The sequence below is a fragment of the Andrena cerasifolii genome, chromosome 1, assembly GCF_050908995.1.
Source record: "Andrena cerasifolii isolate SP2316 chromosome 1, iyAndCera1_principal, whole genome shotgun sequence".
Taxonomy (NCBI): Eukaryota; Metazoa; Arthropoda; class Insecta; order Hymenoptera; family Andrenidae; genus Andrena; species Andrena cerasifolii.
The window spans coordinates 19,336,427-19,364,146 of record NC_135118.1 but is presented as its reverse complement, the minus strand read 5'-3'; the positions used below and the strand labels follow the sequence as shown (position 1 = coordinate 19,364,146).

Sequence of the window (27,720 nt, the reverse complement as noted above, 5' to 3'; positions counted from 1 at the left end):
GAGTATGAAAGTGAGAAAACCGGAATGGTCGGATGGAGAGAGAGGAAGCACATGAGAGACTAAAGTTCGTTGGGCTATATAAGAATGTTCTATGCCAAAGAAAGAATAAACGTAAACCTAATATCCGAAGTGTTACGAGACTATAGCTCATTGGACAATATAAGCAAAAATAAGCTTGAAACACAGGAAAACAGTAAAACATAAAACATATCCGAAGTGTATAAGAAACTATAAATTAGGGGAAAATAAAAACCTATACCTACATCCAAAGTGGGGTCCAATATATTATATATATTAATTATAGGACCACGCTTCCCATATATTATCCTGCAAAATTTATTTATCATAAATTGAAAAGGACCATTTTTCTACAAGTAAGATTATTTTGTTTCTATAGCTGTTTCAATTTCACCTAAATACTTGTTTGACAATGTAGTAATCAACTGTGGCTTGAAATATCCCTAGATCAAAGTAATAGCGAATTTGGTATCATTGCACTAACTCTGTGTAGTGTGGTGTAGTGCCCGAAATTATCGTACATGACTTTGATTGGCCGATTCTTATGAAGCTATCTTTGTCTCTGTCAGAAACAACCAATCAAAGTCATGTAAGATAATTTGTGGCATCGGACAGAGTCAGTGCAAGGGTGCCGAATTTGCTATAAAGAGATAGCGCGTCCCCAGATAGCACACGACGTCTATAAGCCGCAGTTCGTCCTGTAAAACTCATAAAATATGGTCTTCGCTTTCAATAATTGCCGCTGTTCAAGAAGAGTAGAAAAACTCTGGTTGAGAAAATCCAGGAACTAATAAAGCCATCAAATTTCGTTAGGAGTCGGTCCCCGATCCTTAGGACGAAGTAACCGATGTAGTTAGGAAGCGTGCTTCGACCACCGTCTCGAATTAAATTTAACGTAATCCATCCAACTACATAGCTAATTGTAAGTAAGTTTGAACATTCCCGCGCAACCTCACAAGCATCGAAAGCAGTTTCGTTTCGTTACTGCAGTTCATGCGCTGTCGGAACCGGAACGCTATGAATGCGCGCAGCGACTGCGCTGCGGCCTATGCACTCAATGTGTGCATCGGAAATCGGAACAGACCCAATAATACTTCCTCTGTTCACTAAACATATAGCGAATTCGGTATCTCGCACTGGCTCTAGGTAGTGCCAGGAAATTACTTGGATTGGTTGTTTCTGATAGAGACGAAGATAACTCTATAAGTATCAACCAATCCAAGTCATTCTCTGGCACTAGCTAGAACCAGTGCGAGGTACCGAATTCGCTAGTCGCGCACGGCAAAATGTATTATACTATATAGGTATTACTTATCTATATATTCTAATTTGGACGTAAATATGCGTCAATGCTAGTCAAACATTTTAAGTGCTTTTATCGCGAATATCGTATCAATATACGTGTAGCTTATCTCGTTTTTATCAGACCTGGCCGTAGGAAGCTGCAATAACTTTTACATTACAATCTGTATCTATATTGACATACGATAGCCTGCGCCAACAAGTAGTATTGTATTAAAGCTTTAAGCTGCTACTGCTTGAAAGAGTGACTTTATCCAGAAGTTAAACGAGCTCTAAAAAACATGAAACTTTTCCAGTCCTCGCGAAAATTTTCATGTTTGCGCGTTGAACGAAATAAACATCCTTTTTATAATTTGGCGTGCCATTAAAGCAAGAATGAGTTATGTTCGATATGAAATTCTATTCAAACACGCAGTCGAGCTTCTTCAAAGCCATTCCGTTTCAAAATCGTTATTAATACTTATCAGTTCTTGCTGCGCGTATTTGCCGACGTAAGTAGATAAACTGTATGCACAGGTAATAATATTGCGAAACGGGTTACCTACAGTTTGAAATACGGGCAGCTTTGAAATATATGCTAATTCAACATAATCTTCTTCGATCGAACGTAGCGAAAAGTAGTCTAACTTGCTGTGACAAAAATCCGGTAAAAGATAGATCGTAAGTATGGCACAGCGATACTCTGCAAATTAGGCAATTTTTCTGTGATAGTTCTTGTACAAATTACGGTAAAACATAATTCTTTCAAGGACAGAATGCTTCAGCACTCTCCTATAGAGTAAGAAATTTTATGTCAGCATTTTACTTTTCCCTGTCTACCTCTATTTCTTAATCACATATCTTTCTGTAAATAACCTTGTATTGTGCTATTGTGCAGTGTCCCATTAACACAATGGTTGTATAACATTTCACAACACATACCTGGTCTGCTTGTCCTTCCTGTATATACCTGCTTATTACAGAGTAATAGACAAAGAGCATGAATTAGCATTGTTAATCAATTATGAAAGGAAGCATTGGGTCATATTGTGATGGCGAAGGTATTTAAGTAAACGTTATCACATAAAGCCGAAATAGTATCTTGGTTGTAGATCTTATCAGAATAATATATGGCTTTCCGTTATCTGTGTAATCCCATCGAAGATTACGAATTAGAATTAAGTAGGGCTATCGTTTATAGTGTTCTAAAGTTTTGGACAATGTGTATATGACTGTTTTCAGTGCTTTTTATGCAACACGGCTGTTGGTGAATATGTGTTTGATACTGTACTTAGAGCTTCATTCAAATATATTAAAATTTCACAAAAGTTTGACGAATTCTATAAAACTGACTTAAGTTTAAAGTTATTACAGTATTTATTAATAATTTTATTACATACAAGCTTCGTTTTAATATTGCAATGAACAAAGCCTGTTGTTAAGAGGTATATGGATAATTAATTTACTCTGTTATTGTTATCTTGGGTTATCAAGATGTGTAATTAATTTAATGTTATGCTCGAATGCAGGGGTTCAAGGAGAATAATGCTAATGCCGTTCGTTTTGCGTTACAGGAGCGAAGGTAGAGATATGTCCATTTACTTAAAGAATTCCGCATTTATACGATGGCCGAGATAATTTTGCATTTATATCTACTGGAATTCTCAGGTATATCAGACGCAATTCACGACTCCTAATAAATCGAAGAGTTCTATCTGCTAAGTTAAGAAAGTTATGTCTTTTTTACATTGCAGAAATTCGAGCCGAAATTGTGTAATGTGCACTCCTGACTGGTAACAAATGTAAATGAAACTATTTCGTTAATAATGATATTTGTAATTTACTAAATTAAAGTTACATGCTTCTGTCATGTATCATGGTTCGACAAAGGCTCCCAAATATTAATGGTAAACTGAGATTTAACGACGCCTTCGCCGGCGACTCTGTACGGGGAACATAGCGAGAGCAATGTTCCTTTTAAGTGATTTACCTTTTATCGTAGGTGTTAGAAGTGGCAAATACTTGATACTAACCCTTACGGTGGGTGTGGTGTTTGGATTTCTCTCAGCGTGCCTTTTGATAACGTCTACAAGAGATGTGCCATACATGTTTAACTTGTTTCCCGCTAGTTTTGTGCTCTCAAGAGATCCACATCATTACTCAGAATTGGAATCTGAGGTGAATACGTTGCATGTTATTAATACTTCACAGAAGATCTGTTTCTATTTAATTAACGGGGTTGTACATATGTTTAATAGATTGGACCTGAGACAGAGGTAAAATTTCATGGCGAAGATGAGGACTTCCACAAAGGCGAGGGTAAGGTTGCGCAGGATCTCGCAAAAAAGGTCCGCGTTCTTTGCTGGATCATGACTGGCCCGGAAAACCATCAGAGTAAAGCGCAACATGTGAAAGCAACATGGGGCAAACGTTGCAACATCCTCTTATTTATGAGTTCCGCCGAAGGTAAATTATTACATCTACGAGTAGCGATGGGACTCGAAGCGCTTGTAACCGCTTCGAATCGGTCTTGAATGTCAGGCGACTACTTCGAAGCTTAAAACTCTTGAAAAGTCTTGGTCGGCTTCGAAGTCTCGATACTCTTAGTTCGAAACCTTGGTAGGTTTCGGACCCGTATGTACAGAATGCCGCCTGGTACCCCGTGGCGAGGACAACACTCCCCGGTGCCTCACCAAATTGTATGGCTTTCGACCCTCGAAGGGGTTTGAATACCATTAAAAATTGAGAAATGTCTAGGATTTCTGAATTTCTCATCAGATCTTTGCGAAAACGACGTCAATCGATTCCTTATGTTTCGCCGATGAAACTAACACCAAGAACGACGTAATTCGGACGATAATGAAGGAAATTCCATGAAAAATTGATTTATATCATTCGAAGCTGATTTCATTATTAATAGTCCGATTTACATGAAATTTCGTATGATTTTCATCGGAAAAACATAAGGAATCCATCGGTGTCAGTTCCATACCGATACGATAAAGAATTTCTTAATACGCTGGAATGAATATTTCACATTTTCACCCTCGACAGCGGGACGCCACCCTGGAATCGCCGAGGATTCATACCTGTTTCAGAAATAAAATAATTCTTTATTCTTTATCGTATTGATATATATATAGATTCGAAGCCTTTCGAAGCGCTTCAAATCCCATCACTATCTACGAGCACGAAATTGAGATAAAACAGATCTAAAATAGCAGTATTAAACATTTCCTGTTTAGATACACATTTACCCACGGTTGTTTTACCAGTAAAGGAAGGAAGGGACAATTTGTGGGCGAAAACTAAAGAAGCATTTAAATATGCCTATGAAAAGTACAAAGATGAAGCTGATTGGTTCATGAAAGCTGATGACGATACGTTCGTCTATTAACATTTTAGCAATATTTACCATCGTATGTCTGTTCTCTGAATTGAGTTAAGATGTTAATAATGCTTTGCAGATACGTGGTCGTAGAAAATTTACGATATATGCTGTCATCTTACAACCCAAGTTCTCCGCTGTACTTTGGGTGTAGATTCAAACCGTTTGTGAAGCAGGGGTACATGAGCGGTGGCGCAGGATACGTACTTAGCAGAGAAGCTTTGCGCAAATTTGTGGAGAAGGCTTTGCCGGATGATACCAAGTGTCGCTCGGATAACGGAGGCGCAGAGGACGTGGAAATGGGAAAGTGCCTGGAAAAAGTCGAAGTTAGAGCGATGGACACTCGAGATCCACACGGTCGCGGAAGATTCTTCCCTTTTGTCCCGGAGCACCACTTGATTCCGAATCACGTGGACAAGAATTTCTGGTACTGGAAGTACATTTATTACGATACCAAAGACGGTCTCAATTGCTGTTCCGATAGTGCGATATCGTTTCATTACGTATCACCAAACATGATGTACGTTCTGGAATATTTAATTTATCACTTAAGGCCATACGGCATCACGCACGGCATGGAAACACTTACTGTGCATCAGTCGACCACTATATCGACCGAATACTAGTCCATTTGGAATATAAGTGGAGATGGGCAACTCTCCCTTTTGCAAGCTTTCTTGAAACTTACTCTTCTCGTGCCCATCATTAGGTATAAACACAAACAGTAACCTTTTTCACGGTTTTTCTCTTCTTTTTATGTGTACTACGCTAGTCCGTTCAGGCCAACGAATTAAATAGTTAAATGTATTCATTGAGAAAGAAAATGTTGTGAAAATATACATGATACAAACACAGTGCTGTCTGGAAAAGAAGTCGTCTCTTCTTTTTTTTGTTTTGATAGACGACGCCTTGGCAGTGTCGATCGCAATTTAGGGCTTGTCAGTCTTGGCACTGGCATGTGCCCTCTCACTCGCCGCGGTAGAGAGTAAGGGTCTGCGCACACATATCCGTTCCGTGTCAGTTCCGTATTCGTCGTGCCAGTGGTAAGAAGAAGAGACCATCTACGCCCGTCTGCATCTTACCACTAGCATGACTGATACGGAACTGACACGGAACGGATATGTGTGCGTACACCTTAAAGGTAAGCCGAACAGACTACCCGTCTTGAAAGAAGCTCGCCCCCCCCCCTCCCCCGCTCGGTCGCGGGTACTTCTCAAAAGAAAACAGTATATATAATATTTATACATACCTATGTGTAATGATGAGAAGTTTCTAATTTCATTACAATGTCAAAGTAAGGTACCCATCCATCTATGTATGCATGTTACAAGCATATAAGAAATGCTGCAGTTTAATATGTTATATATAGTAGCGTTTTATCGAGCAATCGATGATATGGCAATGAATTAATATTCCAATAGTAATCACTATTTTGAATTCTTATAATTAAAGACTATTGCTTAGATGTAATTTGGTCTATAGTACCGTCGAGTAGCAATAATTTATATTTTGAGACTTATATTATGGGGGATGAGAACGAATAGTGTGGAGGGCGTTTCTATTATGCTTGCAACATCGAAACTGTAAGAGAAGCACGCGTTTTGCGTGAAGTCAGGTATATAATTATATATGTATGTATATATATATATATATACACATAAAACTGTATTTCGTAATATTAATATAATAATGGTAATAATAATAATTAATAATAATAATCCCAATAATGATCTTCTACCCAGATAATAAATACTATAGATACAGTGTGAGTGTGGTGTGTGAGTAAATTAACCAATTAACTTTATAAGGGGGGAGAGGAATTAGGGGTTGCTATGTACAAGTCATATTTGTACTATGCGACTGACGCAACTAGCCACCGTGTCGGCTTTTTCATTCAGACGCGCCCTGTATTCTCTTCGTCTTGTCTTTTTATTCATATCTTTCCCTCATATATATTTTTTCATCGCTACGTTTCGCTTGCACAATTTTCGTTTTACGTACGTTAAATCATCTCTTCTCATTTTTTTTTTTCGTTTTCCTAAGTTGGCAGAGAACAAACTTCTCCTTCTTCCATTCTCTTTTCCTTTGTTAACTCTCTCGCTCCCTCCGTTCATTCTCAATTACCTAATATCTCGGCGATGTCTCTCACTTCATAAATTATTTAAAAACAATATTTTACACTATTAATCGTATGTATAATATTATAATAGAGGTCACCTAATTCGAATAAAATTTGTCAAACAGCATCGAAAAATTTGCGCTAACGGGTCCAGGAAACATGATAACAGTGACCCAGTGCCGCGCGAGCATAATACAATATAATATAATATTATATAATTGTCATACTTATCTCACACCAGGGGCTTGTACGAGGCATTATACTTATAAAAACGAAGTGACGCCTCCATCTTCCGCGCATGCTCTTCCTTTCTCTCTCTCTCTCGCTCTCTTTCTCTCTCTCTTTCCCTCTCTCTCGCGTGCTTTTACTCTTTCTCTCCCTCTGTCTCTCCCCCTCTCTCTCTCCCACTCACTCTCTCGTCTACATCATCTATATAAAATTAAAAAACAACGTAATATCATTTATATTACTTCGTCGTTATTAATAATAAAAGCTTTGTACAAAATTCAATTTACAATTAAAAACTTTTTAGTTACGTAATTTTCTAGAGATTCTGATTAGTAATTGAACTATCTATCGACAGAGAGGCAATTGAAAGTTGGTTTCTTTTAACGCGCTCTCTTTTCTTCCCTCTTCTTTCTACCACCCATACACACACACATGCACGCCCCTAAAACGCACACGCAATTCTCACAGTATCATTCATTCATTCATTCATTCAATCTCTGTTCTTGTTCACTGCATGCAATTCTAGTCGATCAATCATCAAACCTCATTTGGTACGTGACAATACATGGTCGTTAATTAGTAGCTTTTCCGTGTTCTCTTGTTTCTCTCTTTTTCTATCGCGATTATCAGTAAAACAAGAAGTACGAGCTACCTACAGTAGGACTCCTCAACAAGTTCGCCGTTATAGGTCGACCGCGAACTTTTTCAGAGGTCCTAAAAAAGGTCGCTGCTCAATCTGGTCCTTGGCTCGAACGCCTAAATATCAGCACATCAATGTCGCCCGGCTGCATATGGTATTGGCATCGAGGCGTCAAGTTGGTGGTCAAATAAGCCACAAGTTAAACATTAAAAGAATCTTTCAAACCGGGCTTGAGAATTAACTGCTCAGTTCAGCCAATTTTTAGAAGCAACGCCTCGTTCCCGCCGCGCGTCTTAGTCCCCCACCTCAGACGCGTACCATATGAACCGCGCGTGGCGCGCTGGCAATAAAAAACACATCGATGTGGAAACGTATTGATACGAGTGTCGCCTTAATGCGCCACGCGAAGTTCATATGGTACGCGCCCGAGGTGACTCGGGCACTATGGCCGTCGCGGGGGCCAAGACGCGCGGCGGGAGAAAGAGGGCGTTACTTTTGAAAATCGGCGAAAAAGAGCAGTTAATTCCCAAGCGTTTTCTAAACAACAGTAATTTGAATCATCGAGCGAGTGAATACTCTACATAATTAGCTAAAGATAATCCATATACATTCGTGTTTGGCTTCATTTTCATCGCGGCGATCACGCGAATCTGTCAATAGCGTTTAAAAGGACAAACTGGATGTATGAATGCTTTATTTTTGCATAAATTAATAGCTGTTAACATCGCGTTTCCCCGTCGTACGCACACTCCAAGTGGCTTCAAGTGGCCTGATGGGCTAGTCACTTAGGTCAGTTCCATAAAGTGGTGGGGATAATTCGCGACCCTTTACGGAGTACTGTACTCCTGTATTCATGTTTCCATTTTTCAGCAAATCGCGTGAACAGAAGTTTGAAAAGAATTATTGTGCTTTGACGATTGTCGCCATCGAGACTCCGCGCTAAATCGTCGCGGGGTGACTGCTTTTATCATTTACAGTGCAGCAATTGAAAAACAAAAGCCGAGCAAAGAAAAAGACCTCTAAGTGTATTCGCGTTCGAAGGACTCTCTCTCTCTCCCTCCTTCCTTTCTTTCATTCATTCATTCATTCATTCTCTCTCTTTCTTACTTCCTCTCTCTGCCAGTCTTCCGGAGAATCTCTCAGAGTAGCTAACGTACAGCCCAAGACTGATGTAGGAAACCAGTTGCTCTCGTAAAGCCCCAAGTGATGGTATGGTTAAGGAGTGCGTGAGAGAGGTGCATATACTGCACTACGAAGGGAGAGGGTGTGGGTCAGACGAGAGCTGCCGCTGCATGGTAGAGCTGCATGAGCGCTTGCACGTGCACTGGCAAGCAGGATAGCCGATCCTTTGTGTTTGCGTCCACCGCGAGCCACGACAGTGCATTGTACCCTTCCAATACGTATCTGAAAGCCATGGGAATAAGTAGTTACTCACTCATCAGGTCGCGTGGACCAACAGCTTTTCGATCAGTTTAATTGAATCGAGTGAATGATATGAACCTGAGCACATCGGTGGTATACTGTGAATCTAGTGGATGAGCGGTGAGTGCGCTTTGCTGTTGCAACAGATCGTCGCTATTCTGCTGTATTGCTGGACTATGCAAATGTAAGGCATTCTTCAAGAACACTGGGCAAACGCCTTCAAGATGGGGGCAAGCTGACCAAAACCATGGTGGCATTCGTCCCGTTGGCGCAGTGGATACTAAATAACCGAGAGCAAGCGGTTGCTGCAACAGCGTTCCAACCTCCTCTGCCTGTTCAGCAACTGCTACCTATTATTCATCAACAGTTTTGTCAGAGTTAAATTACCTCGCGTCCATTATACTTCTGATCGCTGTAGTATTCAATCAACGGAAACTCTCATGTCTAATACGCTCAGGACGGCCGCGTTTTGAGATTATAGTGAAAGTTTCTCTTCTGAACTTACTCTTGGCGTGTTGCTACACGGAAATGGACTACCCGGGCCGTCGTGGTTGCCTAGACCCGAACCACCGCCATCTCCGCCCAGCGGTGATCCCTCTGGACGATGTGGACTGCCACCAGGACTTTGTCCTCCACCAGCGCCAGCCTCTGGCCATACGTTAAATATATCGTTGAAGTCTCCCATACCTTCCATACCTTCCGGCATGTCGTCGTTCAAAGCAGAGAACAGCTCGTCGTCCCCTAATTCTGGTCCATTGATGTGCTGCTCTTGAAATGCAGTCTGTGACGACTGTACCAGAACAATTAGATTAGAAACCATGTATGCCCCGCCCTTGTGATACATAACTGATGTTCTCACCGTGCTCCATCTGAAGAAAGGGCTCGCGCAAACTTACCTGGGTGGTAGCAGATGTAGGAAACACGAGAATGTGAGTGCACGTGACATCCTGCGGTGTGGATAATTGGCAGTTTACCGACGCCTGACTGAATCTCTCGTCGGGCGTGAACTGGTCAGCCATCAGTCTCAGTGTCGAGTCTGGCTCGAGGGAAACTAAACAGGCGCTGAGCACGCAAGGTGCCGCCGACGGATACAGAAGACTACATTGGCCGCATATTTCCTTCAGATGTTTCGAGGCCTTCAGAAGCGCTTTTCTAGATAACAACCAACTCCATCCTTTCAGCTCGCCGTGGCCTATACGCCCCACGCGACCTACCACTAATCTCCATGGTTGCACCTACGCGCGAATAAAAGTGTTTTCGTTTTAGGTCGTCAACGTTGCCCGGACTTTGAATATCTTTTCACATTAAGTACTTACACCTTGAGACATCACGCCGAGTATGAAGTCCATCAATTTCTGCAATCCTACTCGCCTGGCCGAAGCTCGTTTCCTCCTCTTCCTGTTGGGTATGTCGATGTTGATGGTGGCTGTCTCGAATATCTCGCCTCTGTCGTCGGTGGCGACCGCGAGCAGCCAGGATTGATCCTCGCTGAGACAATAGCTGAGATAGAGAACCGCGCATTCCTCTGGCCCAGCGATACCAAAGGATTCTGGTGCTTCGCTTTTCGCTCGTAGAGGGGCCAGGACGTAGGCCGGTGCGTACAACCGGTACGGGGCTCGGTTCCGTTCCTGATGTAGAGTTGCAAGAATATTACAATAAGACTGAAATAGATTGATCCACGGGTCTGTTTCTTTCTTGCTAATCTTCCCGCGAACCGGTATAAATGGACGCAAGCAACACGCAAGTTAACGGCCGATCGAGTTAATCGTTAGAAAGAACCGATCGAATACGAGAAGGCGGGAATAGAGTGTCTCTTACATCTTTACTCTTAAGGAAAAGATCTGCAGCGGCAGCGGTACCAAAGCCAGTGAGACTTTTTACCGTGGAGTTGTGATTTAACAATCGCCGGCCCTGTAGGAACACGTTTAACGCTAAGGCTCTCATCTCGTCCTGAATCTTTCGCCTTTCCCTAGCCCGACTTAACTCCATTATGCTTTCCAAGGATATTAGCTGGGAAAAAAGACGCGTCGTTAGAAATTTCCTTCGATATCGAGACAATCCTTCGACTGTTGTAATACACAGAAAATTAAATATTAATCCTTTGCGTGTTGGTGGTAGACAGTGATGGGGTTAAGCACTTTGCATGTCGTATCAAGAATCTAACGGGACATGTTTCCTGGACGCCCTGTACAGTTCTATATGAGTACAAATTCTCCGATGTCAATGTGTAAGTTAGTTGAATTCTACAACGGGACACAAAGGATTAATATTTCGAATCGAGGATACAAATGATGAAACCTCACCTGGACGTTGATGTTGGATCTGATGTTCTCAGGCATACTATTAACTGCTGCCGAGTAGGCGCGTAACAGAGCTAAAATCGCGAGTCTCCGGCGATCAGAATCCTCGGGCCCTCCCAGTGAGAATGGTTCTACCAAATAAACAACAACAGCCGGTGGCTCGACTTCCTCTTCGTCTGGACCCGCGGTGGTGTTAGTGGGTATCGTGGCAGTTTGAGAAGTTGGTGTCGTATTACCAGCATTAGAATTGGAATTTGTCGCTGTACCCGACGATGGAGTTTCGCTTCTGGGATTTTCTCCCTCTGAAAGCGTGCAGACTTCATATGCAACTACATCAACTTTTCTCACAACAGTTTCTTATAATTTTTCACACTTTGCTAAAAATATGCTATCTATAGATTTCAGCGGTAATCAGTATAACAATAAATAAGGCTACATTGGACTACATTAACAATTTTCCTACTTTCTATAAAACACAGACGACGGTAAAAATTTAAAGTATCTTTCATTCATTACTGTATATAAATATTCATATTGTATTTCATTGCATCATGAATGTGGATAAAATTCATAAAAAGTAGAATTAGTTTAGTTACAAGGGAAAGTTCCCAACCCAAAAATTCTGATTTCCATGAAACTTCGTGTGAATTTTTCTGCAAAAATTCATTCTTAAAAGGGGAAGTCAGCTCCGAAGTCAACTGTGTTTTTCTTTCGGCAGTGTGATGGAGCATAACAAACTGAACAATGATTACTCTTACCAAGTCGTATTAAAAATGAAAAAATAACACGATAACTTTAAGAGCTGATTTCACCCCTTCAGAGTGAATTTCCGCCAAAAAATTGCTCCTTCACACGAAGTTCCGTTAAAATCATCAGAATTTTCCGGTTGGAAACATTTCCCTTTAATACAGATAGAGCGAGTATTGAAACGTACCAACAGACTCGGGTTTGCTGGTCATCACGTCAGGCGTGGCTGGCATCGTGTCAGTGACGGGAATAGTCGTTTGCTGTTGCTGCTGTTGTTGCCTATTCGTTTGCTGCGAGTCACCAGGATCTAACAGACTTCGATCCTGTATAACTTGCGTTAAATACGGGGCTAATCGATGATTACACACTTGAGCGTATAGCCGCAATAGCTCTCCCAATTGGTTCTCTCCTAATAGTTTAAACCAGTCGTCTATCGGTTGTTTGGCTTGCTTTTGCACGGACGCTTTCCCAACCCGAAGAATACCATCGCGCAGTGCCTTCGAGATAGCCGTATGCCTTCCCAGCCGACAGATCTAAACATAAAAGCCAGAATGCTTGGATCCAGTAGCGAAAAGAAATGAAAACGCACGTTGCAGAAATGCCGGTTACTTACTTCATACGTGGTGGATAGTTCGCGGAAAAACGATTTCACTTTGTTGATAACGCAATCGCTGTCGGGCGCTACCACCACGTAGGCAACGTCCCTGGGCCCAGCATACGGTTCTAAGAGCAGTTTCTCCCAGTAACTAAGAGCATAAGGTGACAAAGACAGCCAGTCCCGATCATAACCAACGACCAATGCGGGTATCGGCTGTGGCTCGCAACGGTCGTCGGTCCCACGGCCCGCTAACCGATGATACTGCCTCCAGGTGAGAGGGCCAGCAACCGTATACGGCGCCTCCCACATCCTGGTGGTGCACTTTTTCTGCACGGCGTCCTGCAGCAGTGGCTGCAGGCCTCTCATCATCCGTACAATGTCACCGCTACACTGAGGACCCTTCGCTCTAAGGAACACCCATCGATGCACACCGTTCACGCGGTTAGTTCTTTCGTTATGCGTGCCGTCGATTTTACCCTGATCGAGAGCCGCCAGCGACACCTCGTTCCCATCGTTGAACTCCAACATGTTCACAGTGGGGGCAAGCATCGGGTAGCCCTTCATCGCCGCGTAAATCCTGGACGCCCTGTACAGGCTGCTCGCGGAGCTCTGCACTATCAGGCACTGCTCCCTCAGCAGCTCCAACACACTGGGTGGTATCACGTCCAAACCCTCTGATGGTTTACCTGCTCCGCACGCCAGAGCAACCAGAGACGTTTTCTTCTTCTCCGCCGGATCCTCCGCGATCCCTGTGATCTCCATCTCGTCCTCGTAGAACAGACCCGCCCTGTGTGCCAGCCGTCGGTTCACCACCGCGCTGAAACCGCAGCTGCACCTGATCTGATCGTCGTCTTGGTACAGGGCACCGCCAGACCACGAGTGCGTCAGGTAGACGCCCGCGTCCGCGCCCTTGATATTACCCACTACCTTGGGTCCCGCGTTGCAGACACACAGACTGCAGCTGTCGAAGTTATGATCGCGAAAGATGTTGAGCGCTGTGTCCGCTAAGAGGATGTTCACTACGAGGGAATTCGATTCCGGCGCTCGCGTAGGGCCTGGCGTGTCTGCCTCGATACTGTTCAAGTTCTTGTTTAAATACGAGGAGGTGGTGGACGTGGCTGGGCTCGGTTGATCGTAGGGCGGCGGCGGCGGTCTTCCAGAGATGGTGGCAGAACGATACGGTGCACCCAACGGCGCTGGGCTCGGTGGGCACGGTTGCTGTTGGACCGAGCCCGGTCTAGTTGGTGGAAGCGGTTTGTCCGTGTTGTTCGAAGTGGGATTGCACTGCCAGGAAGGTCTGTACACGCAGTGCGATGGCAGTGTGACGGGTGGTAGAGACTGGCTGGGCAGATTCGTGAGGGGGGCGTACTTGGAAGAACCGACCATCTTGCAGATGGGCGCGGGCTTGAACACGTAAGACCAATCGTCGATTGGCTCCTCTTGAGGGGATCCCATGTTCGGATAGATGTCAGGGAGGTGCCTGAGTGGTCGTGGAGGTACAGAAAGTTCCGTCTGGTCCATCAAAGGGTCGTTCAACTGGCAAGGCGAGGCGACCGGATTATGCTCTAGGGATGGCGGTGTGGGGAACATTTTGGAAAGTTCTTCTGGTCGTAGCACGCCCACACCTCGGTTATTATGTCTGTTGTTGGCGTCTACTCTGGTCTCTTCGTGTAGCCCACTGGATCTGTTCGACTCCGGTGGTGTTTGTACTTGAAGTTGGTTCAAATTCTGTAACAAGTTTTGCGTGTTTTTCATGTCCTACTATAGATGTCCAATACCCTATAAAAACAATACGTACTGTTTCGTCGCTAGATGTATCAGGATCGGAATTATCGAAGATTTGATCTAAATCTTTGTAGGATGCTTGTAGACCTTCGCTGGTAAATAAAGATCCTGGTTTAGTAGGATCGTCTCTTTGCCGTCTAAGCCCGTCGACACCCGTGCCGTTTTCTTCACCTGTTGCGTCGAACTCGTAAGGGTCTGTTCTTCTTCCGATGCAATCTCCCTGTCGAGTATCGATAAAAATCATATATACATAGGAACGTGACGGAGAACGTCTCGTTGGATTAAGAAAGACCACTTACAACGGTGGCATTTGGTTCCTGCTTAATTTCTAATTTTGGAGTCTGAGATTGAGGAACCTGAGAATTCATTGGTGGATATAATGTATTGCTGCTCCGTACAGTGACTGGACTGCTATTAGATTCCTTAAAACGTTTCACAGGATGATTGAGCCATGCTTCTTGCGTTGAGTAATCGTAGAGCCAAGGTAATGACTGTTCGTTCTCTAAATATATATCCTCACATTCTCTGGAGACTAAGACCGGTCGTTTCAAAGTTGGTCCAGGAGCTGGACTATGTACTTGATTATTACACGCAGAGGAGGTTGACTTCGGGCCTTGAGAAGGGGTTAACGGTGGGGCAGTGTTCGTGTGACTGGGTGGCGGTTGAGGACTGAGAGTAGGCATCGTAGGCTCTGCTGGTGGAACAGATGCTGGCTCGGAATGTGGAGTTGGAAGAGGTGAAGGTGCTGGGGAACCTGGCGAGCCGACAGATGGAACTGGTAGACAATCTCCTCCTGTTGGTGGTCCCCTTGAATAAGAAGGAGGTCCTCCTGGTGGTGTACTTGGCGCCTCTGTTCTATTCAGTACAGACCTGTTTGGAATTAAAGGCATAGTTATTGCGACTGCTCTGTAATTCAAATACTCTGATTATTTCTAACGCTTTTAACTTGATGAGCAGAACTGATGTCGATAAGCTGATCCATGCTGGATAGAAAACGATGAAAGTATGGTCACCCACCATGAATGTTTTACAAAAAATGTCTTGCGATACAATTATTTACAGTCATTGCACTACTCTACAGAACCCTTACACAAGTCAGGAATTGTGTTAAAAATACTTGTTCATATGTTGTTAAGTATTGTGTATACACGTTTACACGTAAGAATGACTGTTCTTTCAGAAATTGAGGGTACCGTATGGAATAGTATATCTACATTAAATAAACAGAAGGAATAAAGCTACGGAAGACATGCTAAGATTACGAATAATTCCGTTCGACGAAGCATGCAAAGCATTCTCTTGGGAAATTAAGACATTAGCAGTTGGGAAGAGAATTTGTCTACCAACACCATAGAACTACGTCTTTTCTACTTATATATCTTCTATACCAAATGATATATACTTTCATTGAAAAAGAAAGGATGAACGAAACTACTTAATTTTATTCGAAATTAGTTTGACATTTGTCACTTTTATGATACTTCAAGTTTGAAATATTATCAGCAGCGCACGCACAAGACATACTAATTTACGAATTACACATGAATATACTTACTATGATGTGTAATTAGTAAGCACGCATACGCAACAGATCCCACTCATAGAAGTATATACAAAATATTTGTCTCAGCTGCTTCTTACAGCATGAGTGTAGTTAACGTTAACCACATTCTTGTTTATTCAGACAATATACCGACGCATGTTCTCTTTGTCGCATATGATTTACCAATGTTAATATTCGCACCTCTTCCAGAAAAAAAAATACACCTCCCTCCCCCCTCCCCCGCCCAAGAGAGGAAGAAAAATAATTGCACAATGATGTTTGATTAATGCGTTATTCGTGCATTAGATTTAGTTACTCGTATGGCTGAATAAATAGAGCGGAGCTTTTATAAAGCAATGTGAATTAAAAGATGATGTTATGGCGTCATAACGATCATATGAGATTTGCATTATTGCGGTGATTAATTAAGATATGAGAAAAATGATTCTCTTATTGATATCGGGGCAGAAATTACCCACCTGGGGGCATTAGCAGGGACAGAGGGACAAGCATCCCACTGGGTGGTAGAGCGTCGATGAAACGGTACGACCCTCCGTCCACCTTTATCTACTCTCTCCCTCTGAACCTGAGAGGAGGCCAGGCTCTTCCAACCCCCGGGGGTCGCATACCTGCAACCGATGTATTTAACATCTCGTTTTCTCCTGCATCTAATTAATTCAACTATTCTGACTTACTGAAGCCTGCGTAAAATATTATTACTAATAAATTACCTTAGTGTGTATAAAATTTCTGTTCATTAGCTCCAACGCCTATACGTCTTGCAGCACAGCCAGCGACTTGCAACAAGACGTATAGCGTTGCGGCAACAACTTTTCTTGTAGCTAAAATTATTCCAAAGCATACGTGTTTCTCACCCCGGAGAACGTTTTCAATTTCAATTCGTTCGAATTCACCTGAATTTATTAATTTCAATACAATTCGTGCTTCCAAAGTAACTTACATCCTAGCAGTTTTAACGTAAACAAATATATAACTGTTACATTGTGTCCCTGTGTTAATAATATTCCATCCAACTGTTACAGTATGAACATACTGTACGCTTAACGCGTGTCGCTTTGGCGAAAATGTGAAATTCACACTGTCCCCGATGGAAGTTTTTTAATACAGGAATGTTCCGTTGCATATAAATAAAAGAACTAATTTCAAAGAAACAGTCGCATTCGAACCATTCTCAAAAAAACTAAATTGACATGCACATATTGCAGCAGCCATTAAAAAAAAAAGATATTTACTACCAATGTACTGTAACATTTTGAAACTACACTTTATAAATTGTGCTATAACATGCAGACAGAATCGATAATAATTGTAAATATTATTACTTCGAACGTTATCAGATAAACATAGAAGACAGTCGAAAGAGATATACGTATACTGCTACACTTGATAAGTATGCAAAGGAAACAACACGTGAAAGTATAATAATAAACTAATGCTTTCTCTGCATAATATTGTGACAACACCTTGAGAGTTTATATACTTAACAGTACTACTTCTTGTCATTATTACTATTACTGCATTGCTTTTTAATGTACCTTCGCTTGGCGACGTATAAACTCAAGCGACGAGGAGAAAGTAATGTTAGAAATTATGTTCAGATAGAATCTATAAAAATGTAATCGTACAAAATCTGGTGCACACGTGCACAATGCAGTAAAAGTTATATGTCCACGGGTACACGTCGCTTCAGGGATTGTTACTTACTTTGAACAGGTACAGGAAGACTTTTGCGTTGGGTCTGTGAAGGTCCAGTTTCCAGGTTCCGTGGAAGATTCTGTCTTGGAAGCAGAGATCGGTGAACCCAAAGTACATTCTGCCCATACACGTTCTGGTAATTCTGTGGCTGCTCGTAGCTCCTGCTGATCTAACAGGGGGTGTTCGCAACTGGCAGGACTACTCGGTGGAGAAAGAGGAGTATCGGGTGGAGTGTCATCCATGTCTGTGACGAGGACGTAACAAGAAGGATAACGCATGCGAACACCACCGACGAGCACTTCCACCAGAGGTGGAAGGCCAGCCTCGACGTTACTGCCATTGATTGGATAAAAGTGTTTCCATTCTTCGAGAAGCTGACAGTCCGTACGTCCTACTGGACCAGTTAAAGTGCCTGCCAGCCCATAAGGGGCTAGAATCACTGCAACGAGAAACAGGTGATCATGAGATTCTGTAGAAACAATCGCTGTCTGTATATTATCTCTCTAAACTCATCCTTGATAATTTTCATTATGCATACCTTTAACACCAGATTGGGAGGTTTGGGTGCGCTGCAAACAAGCCCTTGTAAGATGTCGCACAGCAGGGTGCTGCCTGACGTCCACACTTGCGCATACAGTACTCTCTCCATGAACAAAGAACGCAAACGAGAATGACAAGTGGCTGCTGCAAATTCCAATCAAGTTGTTCGTATTAAAACAGTGGCGATAAGGTTCGCAGAGGTTGGCACATTTCAGCAAAGAGGTGCGACTGGGAAATGATGGGAGGACGTACCTACTGCAACGGTGTTTCTCGAATCCATCATAGGGTTGTACGAACCACTTTCCTAGGCGGACAAAATCACGAGACAGTAAGCACCGCTCGATCAAGTTATGCAGAGCCTTGAAAAGAAGTGACCGGCACTCGTACGATAATCCGCTTTCCCAAGAACCCTGTTCACTTTCTGTAATTACGGATAAATATCTATGTTATGAATCACTCATCCACATTACGCTCGAAGGCAGCACGCAACGCAAACGAATCGAATGATTGCCCGAAGTGGTAAATCAATTTCGTGTACAAGTAACATGTAACTTATATCCATCGTATCCTTTCTAGTTCAGCGGTACATGCAGATCTTCTGCTCTTTTCCCGCGATCTACTTTCTTCGTCGAATCGTGGAAATGTCCACTACCAGACCACCACTGATTAAGAGAAGCAGTCGATTCCATCGTGAAAGGTAATCTCGCGTATAATATTACAGCGAGACACATCGACGGTAGCAGCCTTCGCGGAGAGCAAAAAATGTTCACCAAGACATTTAATCAGCCCTGTTACAACGCGTCTTTGAATTTGATAAAACCAACAAAGGGGCCGTTACTTAAATTACGTAAGGGTAATTTGGCGATTTCTTACCCCTCCCTCTCCCAGTATAAGAATTCGTTAGATTTGATATTGCAACCCCCTTCTTACGTAATATTTTCTACATTTAATTTTTTCAGTTATTCAAATTCTTTTAAAGGTTTATATAATCCATGTAACTCGGTTTCGGGAAATTTAAACTAAAGCTACTTTTCTGGAACATTAATGATAGAATCTGTATTTATTGAAAATTAGATTAAAGAATATTACGTAAGACTCTACCTGACTCTCCCCCCTGTAAGAAAACGTAAGAAATTCGCGACCCCCTCCAAAAGCCTTACGTAATTTAAGGCCGATCCCAAATTGCCATTGCACCTACTTCCAGCTAAATAAATCTGTACCTATTTCATCCCAATTATCGTCATTTACCAAGTAACCTCTCGTCAGTTCTCCGCGATTAATGGCTTTGAACGTTGTGCATTAGAGGTCGTTGAACGCAGTCTGAGGTGCTGCATACAGTGTTTTCCTTTCTTTTGAAACACGAAGAGAGGCACGTTCTTCCTGAGATCAATGATGTCGCATGCTTTTTTTTTTTAAACTCTCCCTGGTCTACAATGTTCAAAGTGTCGGCTCGTCTAGGGCTAACGGTTCGCCAGTCGGTGTTCATCTCGCGATGCACAGTAATGGATCCCCGCGCGTTGCATCGCACCGAGGTTGCAGACAAGCACACGGTTCAGCGACCCCGTGGCAGAGAGAAACACGGTCCCGGTGCAACGTTACCGCTCCGTTCGCCTCGTACACCTTACTTCTTCCAGACAAAAGCGTACGAAACAACTGATTTCCATACACGTGCATTGGCAAGCCTCTTCCTTGGTTCCTCTCAATGCGTTCCATTAACCCCTAAAGCTCTGCAACCCCCCCGCTTTCGTCTTGCGTAAGCGGAGGTGCATTGATCAGACCACTCCCAAGGTCAGGGACAAAATGTACTAGTACCAACTGGACTCCTGTGACCTCCTGATGCTACCTTCCACATTTCCGTTATAGGCATCCCTATTTAACTTATTGTTAGAGCGCTGTAAAGAGCCAGCGCCGCCCCGGGCGTCTAAGAAGAGATACGGGGATCATCTTCCAGATTGTCAGGGGGGACTGGATTACTCACCGCACGCAATGAGTTCCGGAGACACGAGACCGGAGAGATCAGGTTCCTCGCCATACCAGAAGATCCAGAGTTCCTTGGCGGCGGTGAGGGAGAGAGGCGGTGGCGCGGGCGAAGGCGCGATGCCCAGGTCGAAGATGCCTGCAGCCCCGCTCGCCGAGGCGGTCGCCGGGCCGGAGGTGGACGGCGTGGCGGCGACGCGCCGCCACACGCACAGAATGTCGCCCGCGAGGCACCGCGAGAAGCTCGAGAGCACCGGGTCCTCGAGGGGGGTGCCCCCGAAACCGCCGGCCACTTCGCCCCACACGAGCTTCCTCCATTTGATGCCGCAGAGGTCCGTCTGCCAATTAAACCAACGATGCACAACGTTAGATCAAGCTACATTACAATTGTCCTTCCCTTCGCGGAAAATCTCCCCTCGGAGGGGCCGGGAACTGACACTCTGACCAGGGAGAGTATTTTAGGTGTCCGCCTCCGATCATTTTGATTTTTGGATATGTTACAGAGGACCGAAAAATAAGAAATACGTGTTTTTTTACTTTTCCTCGTTTTCATATTTCGGGGGTGAAAACTGCGTTCAAAGTTAGGGGTGAAAAATCACTTTTGTGGAATATCTCGGGAACTATTAGAGATAGGGGAATAGTGTCAGTGGACGAATTTTGTGTCTTTGAATGCGAAATATGACTGACTCACCACATTTTCAAAAATCCACAAAAATGATTTTTCAACCCTAACTTTGAACGCAGTTTTCACCCCCCAAATATGAAAACGGAGAAAAATAAAAAACACGTATAATTTGTTTTTCGGTCCTCTATAACATATCCAAAAATCAAAATGATCGGAGGCGGATACTTAAAATACTCTCTTTGTGAGTGGCGTCGACGTGTTTTCACGCCAGGGGGGTTCCCGGCTGACGTTTCCTTTGGAAACCGACCGAGCTCCGAGCTCTCTTTTTGCACCTCTTGCACGTCGAGCTACCGATAAGTCACCCCTGCCAATGACAACTTTAATTTATATAGTTTTTAGTAGATCCTCCTGAATGCTATTGGGCTACTTTTCAATTATACGCGATGTATGTACAATTGCTGCAGATTATGCGCAATTAAGAATAGCCCGAATAATGTATTCAGACTCATTTTCGTCGGGAAACCTCGCCCATCATTTTGCAGGACTTTTGTACAGATGTAATAGAAGATATAGAAATTCAAATTCTCATTAGAGCTAGAGAGAACTTTTTCAAACTGTTTCTCTGAACGTTGCGCCACTCAAAGTGCTAACGGGTACAGTTTTATTTTTATTCGCTGTTCTTGAACGTTAATTACTGGTCATTAACAGGGGGATCCTACGGTCTCAGATTAGGATGCGAAGAAAGCCACTGGCATTGCTGTAATAGCATGCAGTAACTTGAGTTTAGTGATTGGTGGTTTGTACGCGTTAACGTCGTTGGTGAACGCGGTTTTTATTAACCCTTCGTGGTCACGTCTTCTTATAATCGCAGGTTGGTCACGCGGGATTCACTGTACCCCAGCGCCATTTTTTTTCAGTTACCATTTTCGTATTTTTGTATCGTTTAACTTTTCAGTGACAATTGTACGTTCGTGATACTTATACAATCATGGTGTGATAGTCTTTTTCTAGAAATGTAAATTTTGATGTGATAAAATTTGTAGTTGAAAATGAGCGATTTTCCACGGTTGTGGGACAAAAACAATATTCTTAATTTTTTAAATTTTCTTTCTTGCGATAAATCCCCTTCGGAAGTCGTAAGGACGCGACATTTTAACTCGAAAATTATTCTTGGGGTACGATACACCCCGCGTGACCACGAAGGGTTAACGCGCGCGCTTCGTTATTTTAATTTTACGATTAAATTTTCAATTTTTACATTTTCATTCCCAGCGTCGTAACACTTTTCTTAAAAGTAAACGACGTTTTACTTGGGGGTCGTCCTTAAATTACATAAGGTTTTTTTTTGGGGGGGGGGTCGCGAATTTCTTACGTTTTCTTACAGGGAGTGGAGTCAATTTCGGGAGAAATTACCCGAAACCGAGTTAAATGAATTATATAAACCTTTAAAAGAATTTTAATAACTGAAAAAAATTAAATGTAGAAAATATTACGTAAGAAGGGGGTTGCAATATCAAATCTTACGAATTCTTATACTGGGGGAGGGAGGGGGTAAGAAATCGCCACGTAATTTAAAACCCTTACGTAATTTAAGGACGGCCCCTTGAAATGTTAAAAGTCCAATGTGGCTCATTGTGATTATTTGAAATTGTTCCTGTCACGCTGGCAGTTATTAAAATAATTATCAATTTCAGCATTTAATTCAAAAACATTCCGGTAAACCGTCCGAATTAGCGAAGACAGGTTGGGAACTACAGGGGTAGGTATGCGTCTAACATTCGTTGACCGTTGAGAAAGGTCGGTCCTTGAACTTTCGTCGCATTCTAATTCCATTTGTCACGCAACCTAACAAATCACCGATTTAACCGCGAGCATTAAAAGTCTGCTGTGACACAGGTGCGATAGATGAAACCACCGTGCAAGACAATAGAAGCTCGATAATATTAAGAGAGACCGGGGCTAGTTGATACAGACGAATTATCTCGACACTGTATACATGCAGCTCCATTTCAGCGAGATATGTGAAGTTTGTTGTTCAATTCTTTACCACGATTCAGCGTACGTCTGTGTACCTTGACGTTAACAATCGTTTTTTTTTTAACTGTTTTCGTTTATATGGAGAAACAGAAAATAGTTTTGATACATCCAAATTGATCGTCCAAATAACATTTTTTCGTTCATTTTGTATGCATTTCCTCAAGTTTTTGCTTACTATATATTAAAGAGGAAGGACCAAAGTATATTTTGGCATATTTCTTATTAAGTAATTAATTCAAACAAAAATTTAAAAAATTGAAAACTGCAGAACGTATCAACTAGCCCCGCAGCGGGGTAAATTGACACACTTTGCATTCGTCGAAATAACATTTTTTCGTTCATTTTGTATGCATTTCCTCAAGTTTTCGTTTACCACATATTAAAGAGGAAGGACCAAAGAATATTTTGGCATATTTGTTATTAAGTAATTAATTCAAACAAAAATTTAAAAAATTGAAAACTGAAGAACGTATCAACTAGCCCCGGTCTCCCCTACACTCGTCTCCCGATTTGCGTGGAACATTTGTGCCACGTGTTTCATTTTTTTAAGTGGTTGAGAATCGCGTAAATGAAGTCTGCCAGCATGTTATAAAAATACTCATTTCACATATTTGCACAAAAAACAATAATAACGAAAGTTTGAAAAAACAAATTTTAATTTTATTGGTTATCACTGTCAGTACTGTAATCCAAGGCACCTTTTCTTTTTACTCGGTTCGAAGTTGCTATCGTCATCAGCAGAAGTATTTCTCACTTCTACTTCAGTTTCATTATCAATCGAGAGATGAGTGTATTTAACGAAATATTAACAAAAACGTCGAGAACAGTATCCCGCCATTAAATCCCGTATTGAAAGAAATTACAATGATGCAAACATTATCGTTAAAAGATTATTCTCACGAATGAACACTCTGCGTCGGTTTCCATACACTGTCGTTAACAGGTAATTGGACACCTGCTGTATTTGCAGAAAATGTGATATTTCGTACAGACTGAATAATTTCCACTGCTTTTACTTATTTAAGGGGGGGCCCAGAAGCCGCTAAAAAGTTTGGAATTTTTTTGTTCGTATAAATAAAAACATTGGGCTTCGATTTTTTACATAGTGTTAAAGCAATCTTTATTTTGATAGAAAATATTTTTTTTTATGGAAAATTGTACAAAATGGCGGCGAACAAAATGGCTTCCCAAAGCACTGCAAAAAAAACTGGCCCACACTCCCGGGAATGACTGGACTATCTGAGAAGGAAATACAACAAAGATATATAAACAGGAATATATTCTCTACAACCTAGCGTAGGATTTTATTGATATTTCAATTATTCGATTTTTTTCAAGCATTTCAGTACAAATTTTTATGTAAAAAATTAAGGTCAATTCTTCAAACTGCTACAATTTCCAAAATAATTCGAATTTTGAGGAAATCCCACGCTAGGTTGTAGAGAATATATTCCTGTTTACATATCTTTGTTGAATTTCCTTCTCAGATGATCCAGTCATCCCCGAGACTGTGGTGCAGTTCTTTTTGCAGTGCTCCGGGAAGCCATTTTGTTCGCCGCCAATTTTGCCCAAATTTCCATAAAAAAAAATTTTTCTATCAAAATAAAGATTGCTTTAACACTGTGTAAAAAATCCGAGCCCAATATTATTATTTATACGAACAAAAAAATCCCAAACTTTTTAGTGACTTCTGGCTGCGGTCCCCCCTTAAATGCCAAATAAATTGCCTGGTTTAAAATGCCAAATGAAGTAAAATTTATTAGACTTCTTCAATAAATTTGCAACGTTTTTCAGAGTTCTTCCACACGAAGTAGGTGCGCTGATACTTATGACAACTGACAAACAATAATCGACGAGAAACAGACTGAAGGTGAAAGCGACGAAGGAAGTAAGCAGATATCTACAATTTTAATTTAATCAGACGCTATCGTTCGATTCGCCGTTACGCCGCTAGCGAATTTCAAGAACATTTCTATTGCATCCAGTACAGAAACGTCAATGAACTTGCGAACGATAAAGCGTGAAAAAAAAAATTATAATGAAAAAGCACAACAGACACTTTTGTCGCGATCCAGTTATGTACCAAGGTCACCGGCCACGGGAAACGTCTTATCTTGGTCGATGAGAGTCCATTCACCCTAATTCGATATCTTTATCGCACTCCGTTCGTACACTTTTCCTCGCTCTCGCACCATTAGTCGGTGTTTCTCGCTCGCTATCAATGCGCGCCTTACAACCGATCGCGACTCTTCTCCGCGCATCCCCCAAACGCGTTGTTGCAACCGGCGCATGCGCAGAAACGACGTTACGCGCGAAAAGCACAATTTTAAAGCAGAAACGATCCCTAGCGTTTATAACAGCTCCGAAGGAATAGCGATGCAATTCGGGAGTCTGAATCTTTATTTGAGCACTGTTCATTCCCTTTTCCCTGTAGGAAGGTGTCAAGCATTGCGTCGAGGTCATTGACGTGTTTTCAAATGGAACCGTACACTTTGGATGACACAGTCGCATCGGAAAGTAAGTCGACACTCTTTAAAATCGCAGACTTTTTTAAAATTGGTCCAAACGACTTGAGTCTTTTTTTTAGAAGCTAGGGGAATTAGTTTTCTACCTGACGTATTTCGTCGTTTTGAAAAAACAAAATACAACTGGTCGGAATGGCGATGAAAATAGTGCAGGTCAGTTTTTTAAAATTTTTTTTCTGAGCCTGTAATGAAAATTCAAAAAAACAAACACGTTTGTGGATTGAAGTAAGTTCTATGCATGCTGAAAATCTCATCTAAATCGGTTAACCTTGCTCTGAGCTACGCACGTTCAAAGATCGCAGAATAAGATCGAGAATCGCTGATTTCGGAAATTTCGCGATTTGTCAAATTTCGACTTACGTGGCCAATTCGGGAGCCGGCGATAGCGGTACTCATAATGCTTAAGAATCAGTTCGTATTGTTTTTGTTTCAGACGAGTCTGCGAGCAGAAATCAATCCCGTTTTTTTTTTCAAAGGCGCGATTTTGAACTGCAGATAACATTGATGAAACACAATTAAAAGTGTATTTAAACAATTGTCCCGTACAGATTACAAGTAGCTTAATAAATGAAAAAAAAGTTTGACATTGTTATTCATTGTATTTACTGGGAGAGAAAAAAGACCCTGAATGTTTCCGAATTTTGCGGCGTGATTGCAAGAATGACCCCTTAAAGCTATGTGTATAAAGCAGATTAGTTGAAACATATGTGCCTAAATGGTCCAAATGACACATTATACATGCCGTTAAATTCGTTTTTTTGAGCACTCTAAAAACACAGTAGCTAAAACGCATGATCCATTAAAAAAAAAAGCATCGATGAATTTGATATATCCTTGACATCCTCTTGTATAAGAAAGCAAATTAAGCCGACATGTAAGTATCCCAAAACATCTTAACTTGGCCTAATAATATTCTCTTATATTACAAATATTTCTGGAAATATTATCTACGCTTGAACTGTCTTGCCCTATAACTGCTACACACACACACACACACACACAGAGAGAGAGAGAGGGGGGGAGAAAGAGAGAGAGAGAGAGAGAAAGAGAGGGTGAGAGGGGAGAGAGAGAGAAAGAGAGGGTGAGAGGGGAGAGAGAGAGAAAGAGAGGGAGGGAGGGATATATATATATATATATATATATATATATATATAGAGAGAGAGAGAGAGAGAGAGAGAGAGAGAGAGAGAGAGAAAGGCGCAGGTTTTTTCATGTTCACAATACCTAAGTTACTCTACAAACGTCCTGAATTTAAGAAACCTCGTGGCGTTTAAGCTTCTCGATTAACAATGAAATGGTACAAGTTTACCTATTTCCTAATGCCTGGACGTTTCGTCGGTAGCGAAGGATTGTATCCCGAGGGTAGGGATGCGTATGACGACGACGATGATAATAGTAATAATGGAATGGGCAAACGCCGCGCACTTTCTCATTATTACGAACTGTAGCGCCAGTGCATACACGCGTCGTCTACTGTGTGACGCCACGATGACGCCGTTTAGCACAGGCACGCGCAGCCGCGAGCGGGCCGCGCGGCCTCGGCCAATCGGGCGAGCGCGTTCCCTTACGTCACACCGCCAGCTGATATAACCGGAACAAATTCAAATAGGTATGCGCGAACACTTGACACCGACTGCTTTTTTTATACTAAACAGAAAAGTCCGGGAAACATTGCGCGTACATCTTAGCATACATCTGTTATGTGCTAACCTACGAATTTTACCCAGTTCTGCATTGTTCCGTGTTCTCGTCGGAAATCATGAAAATTAAACGGTTGAACTTGTAAGGGTGCCCGTAAATATTAATAACCTTTTCCGCTCGAGGCAATTCACGGCTAACATGCGTGAACAGTCGAAGTTATTTACAGACATGACGGATTGAAAATGATATGCGATGAAATTAGTTCGGGGGATGTAATGAATGTTACTGTTAGAGAATATATGTTTTCATGCTTACGTTTCACTCTTAGAACGCATGTTTTTCAGTAAAGGAAATATCGTAATATTTACAGCATTCAGTTGTCTAGGGTAAAGCACCCGATTACCGACACCTAACCAATTACTGTCACCTTAAGCTATTTTACTTAAAATAACGAACAAATGAACGTTGTAAAGTCATACGCAAAAAGAATTATGTAATTCAACCTGTAATCTATACTACAGATTATATACTGTAGTTTATTTATTCGTTATTTTAAGTGAAATAGCTTAAGGTGACAGTAATTGGTTAGG

At 42.0% G+C, this 27,720-nt stretch overlaps 2 protein-coding genes across 8 annotated transcripts in view; one reads left to right on the top strand and one right to left on the bottom strand.

Moving 5' to 3' along the window:
• The first annotated feature begins 1,377 nt into the window (after positions 1 to 1,377).
• Positions 1,378 to 6,138, top strand: C1galta (Glycoprotein-N-acetylgalactosamine 3-beta-galactosyltransferase 1). 5 transcript variants are annotated; one of them, XM_076812124.1, is made up of 7 exons: positions 1,378 to 1,811; positions 2,874 to 2,967; positions 3,054 to 3,206; positions 3,302 to 3,477; positions 3,558 to 3,765; positions 4,545 to 4,683; positions 4,767 to 6,138. In XM_076812124.1, the coding sequence occupies exons 3-7, from the start codon at positions 3,158 to 3,160 to the stop codon at positions 5,311 to 5,313; spliced, it is 1,119 nt and encodes a 372-aa protein (XP_076668239.1). In that variant the 5' UTR covers positions 1,378 to 1,811; positions 2,874 to 2,967; positions 3,054 to 3,157; the 3' UTR covers positions 5,314 to 6,138. The 5 variants fall into 5 exon arrangements, with proteins under 5 accessions (XP_076668239.1, XP_076668257.1, XP_076668231.1 ...); XM_076812142.1 differs by having other exon boundaries at positions 1,378 to 1,826; positions 2,886 to 2,967; XM_076812116.1 differs by having other exon boundaries at positions 1,378 to 1,980; positions 2,877 to 2,967.
• Skd (mediator complex subunit skuld) overlaps positions 5,418 to 27,720 on the bottom strand; it is a 33,805-nt gene continuing 11,502 nt past the window's right edge. The window contains exons 2-17 of one of the 3 annotated variants that reach the window (XM_076811915.1): positions 20,304 to 20,640; positions 18,578 to 18,746; positions 18,324 to 18,469; positions 17,795 to 18,224; positions 16,549 to 16,698; positions 14,826 to 15,396; positions 14,540 to 14,746; positions 12,757 to 14,469; positions 12,331 to 12,676; positions 11,400 to 11,698; positions 10,915 to 11,106; positions 10,413 to 10,724; positions 9,993 to 10,331; positions 9,602 to 9,886; positions 9,175 to 9,446; positions 5,418 to 9,078 (exon numbers count right to left, since the gene is read on the bottom strand). In XM_076811915.1, coding sequence (XP_076668030.1) covers positions 8,946 to 9,078; positions 9,175 to 9,446; positions 9,602 to 9,886; positions 9,993 to 10,331; positions 10,413 to 10,724; positions 10,915 to 11,106; positions 11,400 to 11,698; positions 12,331 to 12,676; positions 12,757 to 14,469; positions 14,540 to 14,746; positions 14,826 to 15,396; positions 16,549 to 16,698; positions 17,795 to 18,224; positions 18,324 to 18,469; positions 18,578 to 18,746; positions 20,304 to 20,640 — 5,901 coding nt within the window. In that variant the 3' untranslated portion in view covers positions 5,418 to 8,945. The remainder of the gene's footprint in view (positions 9,079 to 9,174; positions 9,447 to 9,601; positions 9,887 to 9,992; positions 10,332 to 10,412; positions 10,725 to 10,914; positions 11,107 to 11,399; positions 11,699 to 12,330; positions 12,677 to 12,756; positions 14,470 to 14,539; positions 14,747 to 14,825; positions 15,397 to 16,548; positions 16,699 to 17,794; positions 18,225 to 18,323; positions 18,470 to 18,577; positions 18,747 to 20,303; positions 20,641 to 27,720) is intronic. The other 2 variants (XM_076811922.1, XM_076811930.1) reach the window with 2 other exon arrangements.